The following is a 13,666-nucleotide window of genomic DNA, read 5'->3' as shown; positions in this document are numbered from 1 at the left end:
AAAAAGTTAACGCAGAACAGGGAATCAGCGATCATAAAGCGGTTACGGCATCGATGATTTCGGCCGTAAATAGGAATATTAAAAAGGGTAGGAAGATTTTTCTGTTTAGAAAAAGTGACAAAAAGCAGATTTCAGAGTACCTGTTGGCTCAACACAAAAGTTTTGTCTCAAGTACTGATAGTGTTGAGGATCAGTGGACAAAGTTCAAAACCATCGTACAATATGCATTAGATGAGTATGTGCCAAGCAAGATCGTAAGAGATGGAAAAGAGCCACCGTGGTTCAACAACCGAGTTAGAAAACTGCTGCGGAAGCAAAGGGAACTTCACAGCAAACATAAACATAGCCAAAGCCTTGCAGACAAACAAAAATTATGCGAAGTGAAATGTAGGGTGAAGAGAGCTATGCGAGAGGCGTTCAATGAATTCGAAAGTAAAGTTCTATGTACTGACTTGGCAGAAAATCCTAAGAAATTTTGGTCTTATGTCAAAGCGGTAGGTGGATCAAAACAAAATGTCCAGACACTCTGTGACCAAAATGGTACTGAAACAGAGGATGACAGACTAAAGGCCGAAATACTAAATGTCTTTTTCCAAAGTTGTTTCACAGAGGAAGATTGCACTGTAGTTCCTTCTCTAGATTGTCGCACAGATGACAAAATGGTAGATATCGAAATAGACGACAGAGGGATAGAGAAACAATTAAAATCGCTCAAAAGAGGAAAGGCCTCTGGACCTGATGGGATACCAGTTCAATTTTACACAGAGTACGCGAAGGAACTTGCCCCCCTTCTTGCAGCGGTGTACCGTAGGTCTCTAGAAGAGCGTAGCGTTCCAAAGGATTGGAAAAGGGCACAGGTCATCCCCGTTTTCAAGAAGGGACGTCGAACAGATGTGCAGAACTATAGACCTATATCTCTAACGTCGATCAGTTGTAGAATTTTGGAACACGTATTGTGTTCGAGTATAATGACTTTTCTGGAGACTAGAAATCTACTCTGTAGGAATCAGCATGGGTTTCGAAAAAGACGGTCATGTGAAACCCAGCTCGCGCTATTCGTCCACGAGACTCAGAGGGCCATAGACACGGGTTCACAGGTAGATGCCGTGTTTCTTGACTTCCGCAAGGCGTTCGATACAGTTCCCCACAGTCGTTTATTGAACAAAGTAAGAGCATATGGACTATCAGACCAATTGTGTGATTGGATTGAGGAGTTCCTAGATAACAGGACGCAGCATGTTATTCTCAATGGAGAGAAGTCTTCCGAAGTAAGAGTAATTTCAGGTGTGCCGCAGGGGAGTGTCATAGGACCGTTGCTATTCACAATATACATAAATGACCTGGTGGATAACATCGGAAGTTCACTGAGGCTTTTTGCAGATGATGCTGTGGTGTATCGAGAGGTTGTAACAATGGAAAATTGTACTGAAATGCAGGAGGATCTGCAGCGAATTGACGCATGGTGCAGGGAATGGCAACTGAATCTCAATGTAGACAAGTGTAATGTGCTGCGAATACACAGAAAGATAGATCCTTTATCATTTAGCTACAAAATAGCAGGTCAGCAACTGGAAGCAGTTAATACCATAAATTATCTGGGAGTACGCATTAGGAGTGATTTAAAATGGAATGATCATATAATGTTGATCGTCGGTAAAGCAGATGCCAGACTGAGATTCATTGGAAGAATCCTAAGGAAATGCAATCCGAAAACAAAGGAAGTAGGTTACAGTACGCTTGTTCGCCCACTGCTTGAATACTGCTCAGCAGTGTGGGATCCGTACCAGATAGGGTTGATACAAGACATAGAGAAGATCCAACGGAGAGCAGCGCGCTTCGTTACAGGGTCATTTAGTAATCGCGAAAGCGTTACGGAGATGATAGATAAACTCCAGTGGAAGACTCTGCAGGAGAGACGCTCAGTAGCTCGGTACGGGCTTTTGTCAAAGTTTCGAGAACATACCTTCACCGAAGAGTCAAGCAGTATATTGCTCCCTCCTACGTATATCTCGCGAAGAGACCATGAGGATAAAATCAGAGAGATTAGAGCCCACACAGAGGCATACCGACAATCCTTCTTTCCACGAACAATACGAGACTGGAATAGAAGGGAGAACCGATAGAGGTACTGAAGGTACCCTCCGCCACACACCGTCAGGTGGCTTGCGGAGTATGGATGTAGATGTAGAAAGTTAGTCGATTCTCAAGAACCTCACAAAGGGGCATGGGCCATATGTTCCAGGACTGGCAGAGACGCTATAAAAAGTGCATTCAAGTTGGAGGGCAGTACTTTTAAAAGTAATAAACATCTGGAGGGGGGGGGGGGGATCAGTCTCAGACTTCGTTGATCAGCCTTTGTAGATTGCAGTAGCTATGCAGAGATACAGAAACATTACTATTGTGGAGGCTGCATGAAACCAGTCTTCAGATGGAAGAGAACAACAAGAACAGAACAACAATTTTGCAAGACACATACCACATCAAGCATAAGCAAATTCTGCCAGCGCACAGCTGCGACCCCAGACAGAGTGGCCAAGCCCTCTGATATCTGATCGGGAGACTGCGGCCTCTCCGTGTCATCTCCATCTTCATCTCCGTCAGGTGCATCGAGATCTTCAGTGCCGATATTTGCACCTTCATCTGGGGCAGAAACTGGCAATGTGACGAGAGCCTCTGCCTCACTGTCCTCCAGTGGATCGAGAGGATGCAGTGCGATGTGCTTGAAGAGGGCTCTGTTCGCCCACAGAAACACACCCATGTAGTCCACGTGTGTCGTCGCCAGCAGGTCGCCGACAGCTGAGAAGCTGATAGATGTGCACGCTGAATCGGTCTGGGAGAGGAAAGAAAAGCAATGAACACTCATTTATACTTTTCTTACAAGTATATTAAACACAAATGATGAAATACTTTAATTGTGTGCATGACAATACCCCATTGACTCTAGACTCTCACTAATTCAGCCATTCCTAGCACATATGGATGTCGGATTAGTGGAAGGGCTGGATTATTGAGTCTGAAATTTATTTTATTCATTTATTTTGTTTTTTATTTATTTTGAAAACACAGGGGATATAGTGTACTGTACTTTATTAAACCAAAGGATACAATTTTAAAACATATACTTTACCAAATCCAAAAATACATTAATTTTCAAAGAAAACTTAGTCCTCGAGCGTACAATATACTGTACATAATTATACAGTCATATCACTAACCATGAAACATGTACCTAATTTTTAACTGTCGCAATGATGATATGCAATGGTGGCATGCTTTATCACGCAACCACTTTACAAACATTATCTGGTTGTTGCATAATGTACTCCAGGAAGACCTCGGTAGCTACAGCACTGCCAGTGTGAGAAATCTTCATGCTCTCTCCTCCTGTTTCCTCTTCTTCATCACTTTCATCATTACTTTCTTGCATGCTTTTGATTATTTCTTCATCTGTTAGACATTTGGTCTGTATCACAGTTTCCCTCATTCAGCCATTTAGTAACGTCTTCATCATCAATTTCTTCTCCTTCTGGAAGGTTGTGGAATATATCAGTGTACAAAGTACTCTAATTGATAATTCCGAATTGACTGGCTCATCGCCTTCACTCACTACTGGATACAACTCTGCATCAGTGGATGGTCACAATTTTCTCCAGCTCTTCATTATGGTAGCACTCTCCACTTTATCCCAATGCTTCAGCTGTCTGGAAAATAACATCATGTATGATAATTGCTTTCCACACCTTCAGCATAGTCTTCATAGAGTCATTTTCACTTTCGTGCAGCAAGGAGACGAGAAGTGAATGGTGATAATAATGTTTGACTGATACCAAAATTCCCTGGTCCATGGGCTCAATTAGGGCTGTCACTTTGGGTGGGAGAAAGAGTGCTTGTATACCATTGGACTTCAGAAAAACATCTGAAGGATGAGTGGGAGCATTGTCAATTATAAGGATAGCTTCCAGTGGAAACTTTTTCTTCTTCAGCTCTTTTCTTGCAGCTGGTACAAACATTTCATGGAACCACCGAGAGAATATTTGTCTGTCCATCCACGCTTTCTTCTCAGCACAATACTGCTCTGGTAGAGTATTTATGTCAGCGTGTTGAAAACAACGTGGATGTTGGGATTTTCCAATCACCATTAGTAGTAGTTTATGACTCACATTTGCATTACAACTCGCCATTAATGTTACGCGCTGTTTCTGCTGCTTGTAACCACAAGCTTCCTTCTCGTTCTTGGCAGCTAATGTTTTTGAAGGAAGCATCTTGTAAAAAGGGTCCTGTTTCATCGGCATTATACAAGGCATCAGCATTTAAATCTTCTTCTTCTATTATCGCCCGTATCTTGCTTACAAACTCATCAGCATCCTTATCGTTCGCTGAGCAACTTTCCCTGGTGACTATCAGCTGCCGAATGTCATATCGTTTTCTCCAGTTTGATAGCCATCTTTCACTAGCTGCAAACAAGTTACTACCGCCAAGTTGTTTGTTAAATGCAGCTGTTTTCTCCTTTGTAATTGGGCCACTGACTGGAATTCCTTTAACTGTGTTGTTGTATGAACCATCTATAAACATCTACATCAAGTTCTTCATTCTCACTCTTTCACATAACATTCCATTTTGCCAACTTATTACCCATTTGTGTTGAGTACTGTCGAATAACATCATCTTTCTTTTTGATGTCATACATAGTTGCTTATCCAGCACTGAACTCAGCAACAATGGCTTTCTGTGAAGAACCTCCATTTAACTTAGCTAAAATTTCGAGTTTTTGGTTAGGTCTAGCTTAACGTGTTCCCTTTTAGGAGACATGAATCCGAACTGAAAAGAAAGCTACAATTTCAAATACAGTATAGCATCATTTAACTAAGCATTGTTGCGCACGATAATTCATTGTGTGTGTGGTTTTGGATGTGCACTGCATTACTAAGAGGCCGGACTACTGAGGGCCAGATCAGCGAGTCTAGTGTACTTCTCTCTCTCTCTCTCTCTCTCTCTCTCTCTCTCTCTCTCTCCCTCCCTCCCTCCCTCCCCTGATGTGTACTTTGAGAACCTGCGAACTTGCGTGTATTGGCTACCCATAAACAGCATAATAGAAGCATTTGTTCACATTTACCTTTGCTCATGCTTATTTGCCATTTCTCAATAAACTAAACATCCCATTTATTTCCTAAGTGCAAAAATATGAATGTAGTAATCTTTTTATATTTTTGGGCCACAGTCATGTAATAATGTCTAAATGATATTTCCACCATTTGACTGTACAAACTTCTTTACTTTATATTAAACAATGGAAAATCCAGGATGGAATATAAAAATACCAGAGAAGTGTGCAAAACTTCACTGTCCACCACTCCCACCATACTATCCATCCCCCTCCCTATCCCAGCCTCCTCCTTACCCCCACCCAGTCGCCACTCCCATCATGCACTGGTGCTGCTGCTCGCAGTGTAGTTACAGCTCTCTGAGACTGCAGTTGTGTGTGCAAGTTGCGTTTGCGTGAGTGTGTGTGTGTGTGTGTGTGTGTGTGTGTGTGTGTGTGTGTGTGTGTGCGTGTGCGCATGTGTTTCTACTGCTGACAAAGGCCTTAATGGCCGAAAGCTGTAATTGTGTGAATCTTCTTGTTGTGCCTATCATGACTCAGCATCTCCGCTACATGGTGATTAGCAACTTTCCTTCTCCGGTATTGTTACTTTATATTACTATTGCGATTTTGACCTTAAGCCATTATAAAGTACAACAATGATTTTTTTTTTCCCCACAAGCATACAAAGTGAGAAGGATCAAAATTTAACATAAGTATGCCATGCCAACGTCAGATTAAAATTTATCAAAGTAATACTACTTACATGTTGGGTACAATTAGAATTTGTTAAGTGAAGTCATCATCAAGGTCCATTGAGCTGGGAGTCGCAGAATGTAGATAAGTGCAAAATCACCAAAATGTATGGCAGACAGGTAGCAAACATGTCTTTCAGCCATAGAAAAACTAGCCACAGAATAAACATCAATACAGTACTTACATGTGAAGTGAGCATGGTCTGAAAATATACTATGGCAGTTACTGGCTGACTGGCGGCCAAAGATGAACAGCATAGGTTGAAAGTCTATGTTGCAGAATCCAAAAGATGCAGAACTGAGACATATTCATACATCTTTGGAAGAAATGTGTTTTTTGTGAATACATCTTTGAAAGAACAGTCTTATCTGTGAATACAAGGTGTAAACACTATGTCTATAGCACGAAAACATGACATCATGCCAAAAGGAATACCCCAAGTCATATAATGGTTTAAATGAGAAATACGCACACATCAGTGCAGTGTAGAACAACTATAACCATGACAGAATACAACCATCTGTCTAATCTTATTATAAAGTGGATCTATGTGTCATACATAAATATGCCACAGAAAATTATGAAAGTTTGCCATTACAATATTATGAATTGTAACCAAAATGTTGTAGTAGATCAAGACCACAGGGTGGGAACTTGAGTGTCTACCACTTGAGTTGATGTAACTTCTGCGTTACATTTGAAATATGAGGTGTGCGTTATCAGGAAGCAGCAGCACCCCTTGTCCACAACAGCAGTTTTCGACAGACATGCTGCCCCATACAGAGTCTTCATTCCCTGATCGATGTCTACTGGTGTTTGTCCTTTAGTGGTCAAGAAAAGAATGACAGCACCTTGGTCCTGTTTGGACACACTTGCTCAGAAGATCACCATAGTTCACGTTTTCACATTTACCGCAAGCACATCGGAATGACACGAATGCCAAATAATCCCTCGGATATGTGTCAGTGTTCGTATACGGCATTTTCCCACTTAGTGTATGATATATGTAGATAATAGGCATCAAAATACTTGTCAGGGACTTGTTTATCACCTAATAATGGTTTGTTGATGCAACTGGAAATGGTAACTGTCTTGAAAGTAAAAGCATGTGACTCAATCTCATACATCATAATTGACATTTTCGGAAAGCCTGAAGCTGTCATTCATTATTTAAACAATGGAACACTGTACCAGTTACAAATTTTTTTCACACATGGCTTGACAGTTTTCAATAATTTTTTCAGATTGTCAAGTGCAAATATTTACATAAGTATGTTGTGTGGCATTTTCATTTGTTTTGTTCTGCATCTCTCTTGCATTGTAGTCGCCTTTTTGAGGTTATCAGGTACTTTACTTCCTCAGTTATGCAGAAAACCACACAAACGCAAACTATCACTCATATTGTTTGTGTAACATCACAAAAAAATACATATGTGAATACTGCACTTCACAGTGAGAATAAATTCTTGAAACACATTTTGCTCACCATGAAAAAATACGAAATTTGCACTGTGTTTAAACCAAAAACATTTCAGCAATGCAAAGTGAGTGAAGGTGTCAACTAGTACTTCAAGTGGCAGAAGGACAACACGCGCTAAATATAGTTTGACAAAGGTGTAACAACAATCATAACTGCATATGTGCAGTAGAGACAGTTTGTAAATTGTTGTGCTTGCTCGTGGTATCTTTATTCGAACCCTTTATTTATCTGGATCTCTTTTAAAACATTCTGTCTGAATGAGAAGTTTAACCTAAAAAAACTTATCTAATACCTGTAATCAAAGGAATTTTGCCACTGGTGACAGTGGCTCCCTTATATTTTCAATTATCGGTTCCGCTAGTCCATCTTTTCTCTTCCTGTTAATGAGTAGGCCACGCCTTGTGACTCCCCCTACCCAATAGCAGCAACTCACACAGCATCAATGTGAACACCACCTATGTTAGTAGTAATTTGGTTAGTACCTGGGTAACTTGCCCCAAGCTCATACAGGGTGGATCATGTTGCTGCAGAATCTCAACAATGCCCACAGACGTATGTGCAATTGTTGTACATAGCTTCTCATTGGTGCATCAATGAAGTTTATACAAAAAAATACACAAAGGATGATAGAATGATAAGAAAATGGGCTAGAACATTTCAAGGCAGCTGTACTAATATTCATGATGAAATCTTAAGTGGGTGACCATCCGTCTTCACTAATCACTTGCTGCAGAAAGTTGCTGTGCTATCTAGTGACTTTCCTTAAGTTTCACAATGTGTTCTTTATGAAATTCGTACAGACAACAAACTCCTTGTTTCCCCTACGTATTCTCATGAAGCTCAGTAAATAAGGTGTCACATTTTTAAGCTGAATTGACACTGGGGGCAAAACATGAGAGATTCACGTTGCAGAAAAACCAAAAAAGGAAAAATTTAAGATCACCAAAGAGAGTAAAATGACACAACAGATTTTTAAGAGACTGTAATTCAGAAGTCCGTTCTTTGTTCTTTTGTGGAAATTATGTTAAAAACTAGACGAATTTATAAACTTTTTCTAGTAATAAAATTGTTTTAAAAAAAGTACCTGCTCTTGTCCGACACAAAAATGATTTTTATTTAAAAAGCATGTCTCACATTTATTTATTTTTCCTCATACATTATTTTTAATTTAGAGTCCAGATTTTGTGCAGTGCATAAGACACACATATCCTTACCTGAAACGAATCAACAAGTTTTCCCGAAGGAAGGTCCCACGTGCGGATACGGCAGTCTGTGCCGGCAGTAACCAGCCACCGCGAGTCGGGACTGAAAGCCGCGTCTGTGATCTGTGCACCCGGGTGCCCGGTCAGCTTCCGTACCACTGTGCGACTCTCTGTGTCTGCCACCGACACTGAAAAGTCTTCCAGGGCAATGGCGACCAGAGACGACTCGTGATGTGTCCGCAGGAACAGTGGCCGCTCGTCCAGGTCCACTTTCGACAGTGGCTTTGTACCTGATACCAACACATTCATCTTCAGTAAAATTCCTCAGAAAGCAGAAAATTTCTTAAAGGAAGTTATTTTCCTGTGTACACTTTTCTTTTGTTTTCAAATAAACACTTTATTTCAGTATTTAGAAATTAGCTATGCCTCTGTGAGCATTATCAAACTATAGCACAATAAAAATTGTTATGATTGAAGTATGTTATGTTCAACACATTACTGGAATGGAAATGCAGTGAGACAGCATTTCTAATACGAAGGTAGGCAGGAAGAGTAGGATTTAACATCCTTTGAGGTCACAGGACAGGGAGCACAAGCTCAAATTGCTTCAAGGATGGGGAAGGAAATTGGCTGTGCCCTTTCTAAGGAACCCTTCCAGTATTTGCCCAGAGCAATTTACAGAAATCTCAGAGAATCTAAATCTGAATGGCCCGACACACATTTGAACCAATGTCTTCCCAAATGTGAATCCAGTGTGCTAACCACTGCGTCATCCTGCTTCGCCTTAATAAAGTGTTTCATACAACCATTGTAGGTCTGGGCACCACTATACCTGATATAAAATCTATTTGTGAATGGAAAAAAAACACGGCCATTGTGTGTCTACCAGCATATACAGGGTGTTACAAAAAGGTGCGGTCAAACTTTCAGGAAACATTCCTCACACACAAATAAAGAAAAGATGTTATATGGACATGTGTCCGAAAAAGCTTAATTTCCATTGTTAGAGCTCATTTTAATTTTGTCAGAATGTACTGTACTTCCTCGATTCACCGCCAGTTGGCCCAATTGAAGGAAGGTAATGTTGACTTCGGTGCTTGTGTTGACATGCGACTCATTGCTCTACAGTACTAGAATCAAGCACATCAGTACGTAGCATCAACAGGTTAGTGTTCATCACGAATGTGGTTTTGCAGTCAGTGCAATGTTTACAAATGCGGAGTTGGCAGATGCCCATTTGATGTATGGATTAGCACGGGGCAATAGCCATGGCACAGTATGTTTGTATCGAGACAGATTTCCAGAACGAAGGTGTCCCGACAGGAAGACGTACGAAGCAATTGATCAGCGTCTTAGGGAGCACAGAACATTGCAGCCTATGACTCGTGACTGGGGAAGACCTAGAATGACGAGGACACCTGCAATGGATGAGGCAATTCATAGTGCAGTTGACAATAACCCTAATGTCAGTGTCGGAGAAGTTGCTGCTGTACAAGGTAACACTGACCACATCACTGTATGGAGAGTGCTACGGGAGAACCAGTTGTTTCTGTACCATGTACAGTGTGTGCAGGCACTATCAGCAGCTGATTGGCCTCCACGGGTACACTTCTGCAAATGGTACATCGAACAATGTGTCAATCCTCATTTCAGTGCAAATGTTCTCTTTACGGATGAGGCTTCATTCCAACGTGATCAAATTGTAAATTTTCACAGTCAACATGTGTGGGCTGACGAGAATCCACACGCAATTGTGCAATCATGTCATCAACACAGATTTTCTGTGAACGTTTGGGCAGGCATTGTTGGTGATGTCTTGATTGGGCCCCATGTTCTTCCACCTACGCTCAATGGAGCACGTTATCATGATTTCATACAGGATACTCTACCTGTGCTGCTAGAACATGTGCCTTTACAAGTACGACACAACATGTGGTTCATGCACGATGGAGCTCCTGCACATTTCAGTCGAAGTGTTTGTACGCTTCTCAACAACAGATTCGGTGATCGACGGATTGGTAGAGGGGGACCAGTTCCATGGCCTCCGCGCTCTCCTGACCTCAACCCTCTTGACTTTCATTTATGGGGGCATTTGAAAGCTCTTGTCTACGCAACTCCGGTACCAAATGTAGAGACTCTTCGTGCTCGTATTGTGGACAGCTGTGATACAATATGCCATTCTCCAGGGCTGCATCAGCGCATCAGGGATTCCATGCGACGGAGGGTGGATGCATGTATCCTCGCTTACGGAGGACATTTTGAACATTTCCTGTAACAAAGTGTTTGAAGTCACACTGGTACGTTCTGTTGCTGTGTGTTTCCATTCCATGATTAATGTGATCTGAAGAGAAGTAATAAAATGAGCTCTAACATGGAAAGTAAGCATTTCCGGACACATGTCCACATCACATATTTTCTTTCTTTGTGTGTGAGGAATGTTTCCTGGAAGTTTGGCCATACCTTTTTGTAACACCCTGCATAACACACTGAAATAAATTACCATATATAACTTACTTTAATGTGTTATACTGGAGAACTAACATCACAATAGTGTAACTAACGTATTTTACAGTAACCTTCGCAAACTGAATTTATCTTCCACACCTTGTCCAGAAATAGATCTCCTATGCCCACTGACTACCCGCAAAAGAATGCCCCCCTTGTGACTTAGTACCACATAGTATTGGAGCAACTGAATCACTTTCTCCGCAACGGCTGCAACTATCGCTCATCATGGCATGAAATGAGTAACATCCTTCCCACCCCTCTCACAGTGGCAGTTCACTGATCCCGATCTATCCCCTTCTCCCCCATCCCCCACCCCCAACCTATTCAACAGTCTTGTCCATCCTCATTCCACCCCTGCCCTCAACACATTGCCTCATATCCATCATCAAGACCCAGGTGCAAGATCTGCACAAACACAGCCTCACTACTGCCTACTCCAGTCCTGTCACAAACATTGCCATCAGGCTTCTTGCCATCAACAGCATCTTTTCTGAATAGTGCAGGTAGAAACTGACCCACTAACGTATCCTTTGCTACTGTAACACATCTGGCCTCATCCTTTGCTAGTAAGTACCCCCACCTGCCCTTCCCCACTCCCACATGCCTCCCCCAATCCCCCCTCATGCTTACTTGCACTGTCCTTTCCCTGTCTCAACTTATAAACAAACCCATGCTCAGCATACCCCAACATCCTGCTCCTACCCTGCTATAATTCCCCACCCCACATCTCTTATGAAATCCAATACTCAACCCATTTAGGTGTACCTGTCCACTAATCGACCGCTGGTACCTCCTCTACATGGTGAGTAGCAACATATTCTAACTCATATTGTTCTCATTCCATCCTGAGTTTTCCTTTGTTTGTACGAGGGTATGTTAAAAAGTACTGCCTTCAAATTTTTATGTAAGAACTCTTAGATATTTTTATATAAAATGAACTTTATTAACATCCTACATCACTACTGATGCCCACATATTTATTTCCCAACATAGTCACCCTGGTGACTAACATGTTTCTCTCAACAGGAGACCACTTTGTTGATAGCATCACTTTAGGATGTTTAACTTTGTTGACAGAGCCACAACCTTACCTCTGCTTGCACCGTTTCATCACTAATAAAGTGAAGTCCTCAAACACGTTTGTTAAGTTTTGGAAATGGATGAAAATCGGATGGGGTCAAGTCGGGACTGCCTTGGGGGTGGGGAGATCGATGACAGTGAACCCAATGCATCAGACTGCTGTAGATGTTGCAGCACTCATGCGTGGCCTGGCATTTTCATGCTGAAGGAGAGGGTGCTCGATGTGGGAACGAACACTTTATATTCAAAACTTTATTTCAGCATGCTGTTATGCACACACAGACATAGTGACGTTACATACCACCAGGTTACAAGCTAACAATTATGAGCCTTCTAGTGGCAGAAGGTTGCAAATATGTAGACACGAAGAATACAGATTTTGAATGTTAACAACATTTCTTTTATTTTAAAAGCTTTAAGAGTCTTCACATAAAAAATTTGGAGGCATTACTCTTCAGCAAGCCCTCATATTTTCCCCCTACCCCGTCCCTTTACAGATCGCTACTTTTGTTTAATGTCACAGTTGCATTAAGGTCCTAGCTGCCGGATATAGCGGTCGTGTGTGCGTGAGGTGTGCTTGCTTGTGTGGATGTGTGTGCATTTTCCTTTCTGAAGAAGGCTTTGACCGACAGCTAAATGTGTAATAGTTTTTTCACTGTGTCTGGCTGCAAATTAACACGTCTTCTTTATGGTAAGTAGCAATCCATCCTTTTTGTAATACTGTTAGTAAGTGGAATGTAGTTTCATGGATGTCTGTGAATATACAAACCAATAAAGGAGGAGTTATAAATAGAAAATTGCTTGTTCTCTAACTTCACTACATTACTAACAAGGCATTTAACTTATTCTGGTGGTTTCCTCAATGTGTATCCTTATCTCCGACTCACGTTAAAACCTAGAAGTTTATGTGAATATTGTCTCTACTCCTGGTATTATATTCACGCTTTGTACCGTATTTAGAGAAAAAAAGAAATACTAGAAATGACACAGGACAGTAATAAGCGAATATATATTGTGAAACATTTGTCACGACATCAAGTTATTAAAAGACTGAACATTCAGTTTCAAATAGCAAACTTCATTCTTAAAACACATTTCTGCATTTTGAAAATATGCTCTGTGTATGTCAATTTTTCTAAAAAGATGGTACCATAACTCATTAGTGTGTGGAAATATGCAGGTAAACACGTTTCACCATCACCATTTTTACATAGAACTTCATATTAGCAAGTGTAAAAATAAACACATTTTGAGGGTTCTAATAATGCGATATTTGGGAGTATGAAGTCAAGCATGTGGGTAATATTTAAGGTCTGCCAACGGTGATGGATAGTGCAATCTTAACCTCTTCAGGAGTGCTAGCAATTTATTGCAACAGATAGAAGTAAACAAAGTTACTTTAGAAAAATAAGGTTAACACAAAATCAAATAATTTTTTAACTTATGGCTTTAGTATGGATTTTGTGGTGTCACCGCCAGACACCACACTTGCTAGGTGGTAGCTTAAATCGGCCGCGGTCCATTAGTACATGTCGGACCCGCGTGTCGCCGCCATCAGTA

The 13,666-nt window shown here is 41.2% G+C and overlaps 1 protein-coding gene across 1 annotated transcript in view; it reads right to left on the bottom strand.

Moving 5' to 3' along the window:
* The window catches only part of LOC126106499 (WD repeat-containing protein 36), a 106,135-nt gene that overhangs the window by 19,472 nt on the left and 72,997 nt on the right, over positions 1-13,666 (bottom strand). The window contains exons 9-10 of the mRNA XM_049912818.1: positions 8,531-8,808; positions 2,477-2,830 (exon numbers count right to left, since the gene is read on the bottom strand). Of these exons, the coding sequence (XP_049768775.1) occupies positions 2,477-2,830; positions 8,531-8,808 (632 nt within the window). The remainder of the gene's footprint in view (positions 1-2,476; positions 2,831-8,530; positions 8,809-13,666) is intronic.

This window comes from Schistocerca cancellata, chromosome 10 (assembly GCF_023864275.1).
Source record: "Schistocerca cancellata isolate TAMUIC-IGC-003103 chromosome 10, iqSchCanc2.1, whole genome shotgun sequence".
Taxonomy (NCBI): domain Eukaryota; kingdom Metazoa; phylum Arthropoda; class Insecta; order Orthoptera; family Acrididae; genus Schistocerca; species Schistocerca cancellata.
This window is presented reverse-complemented; position numbering and strand designations above follow the sequence as displayed.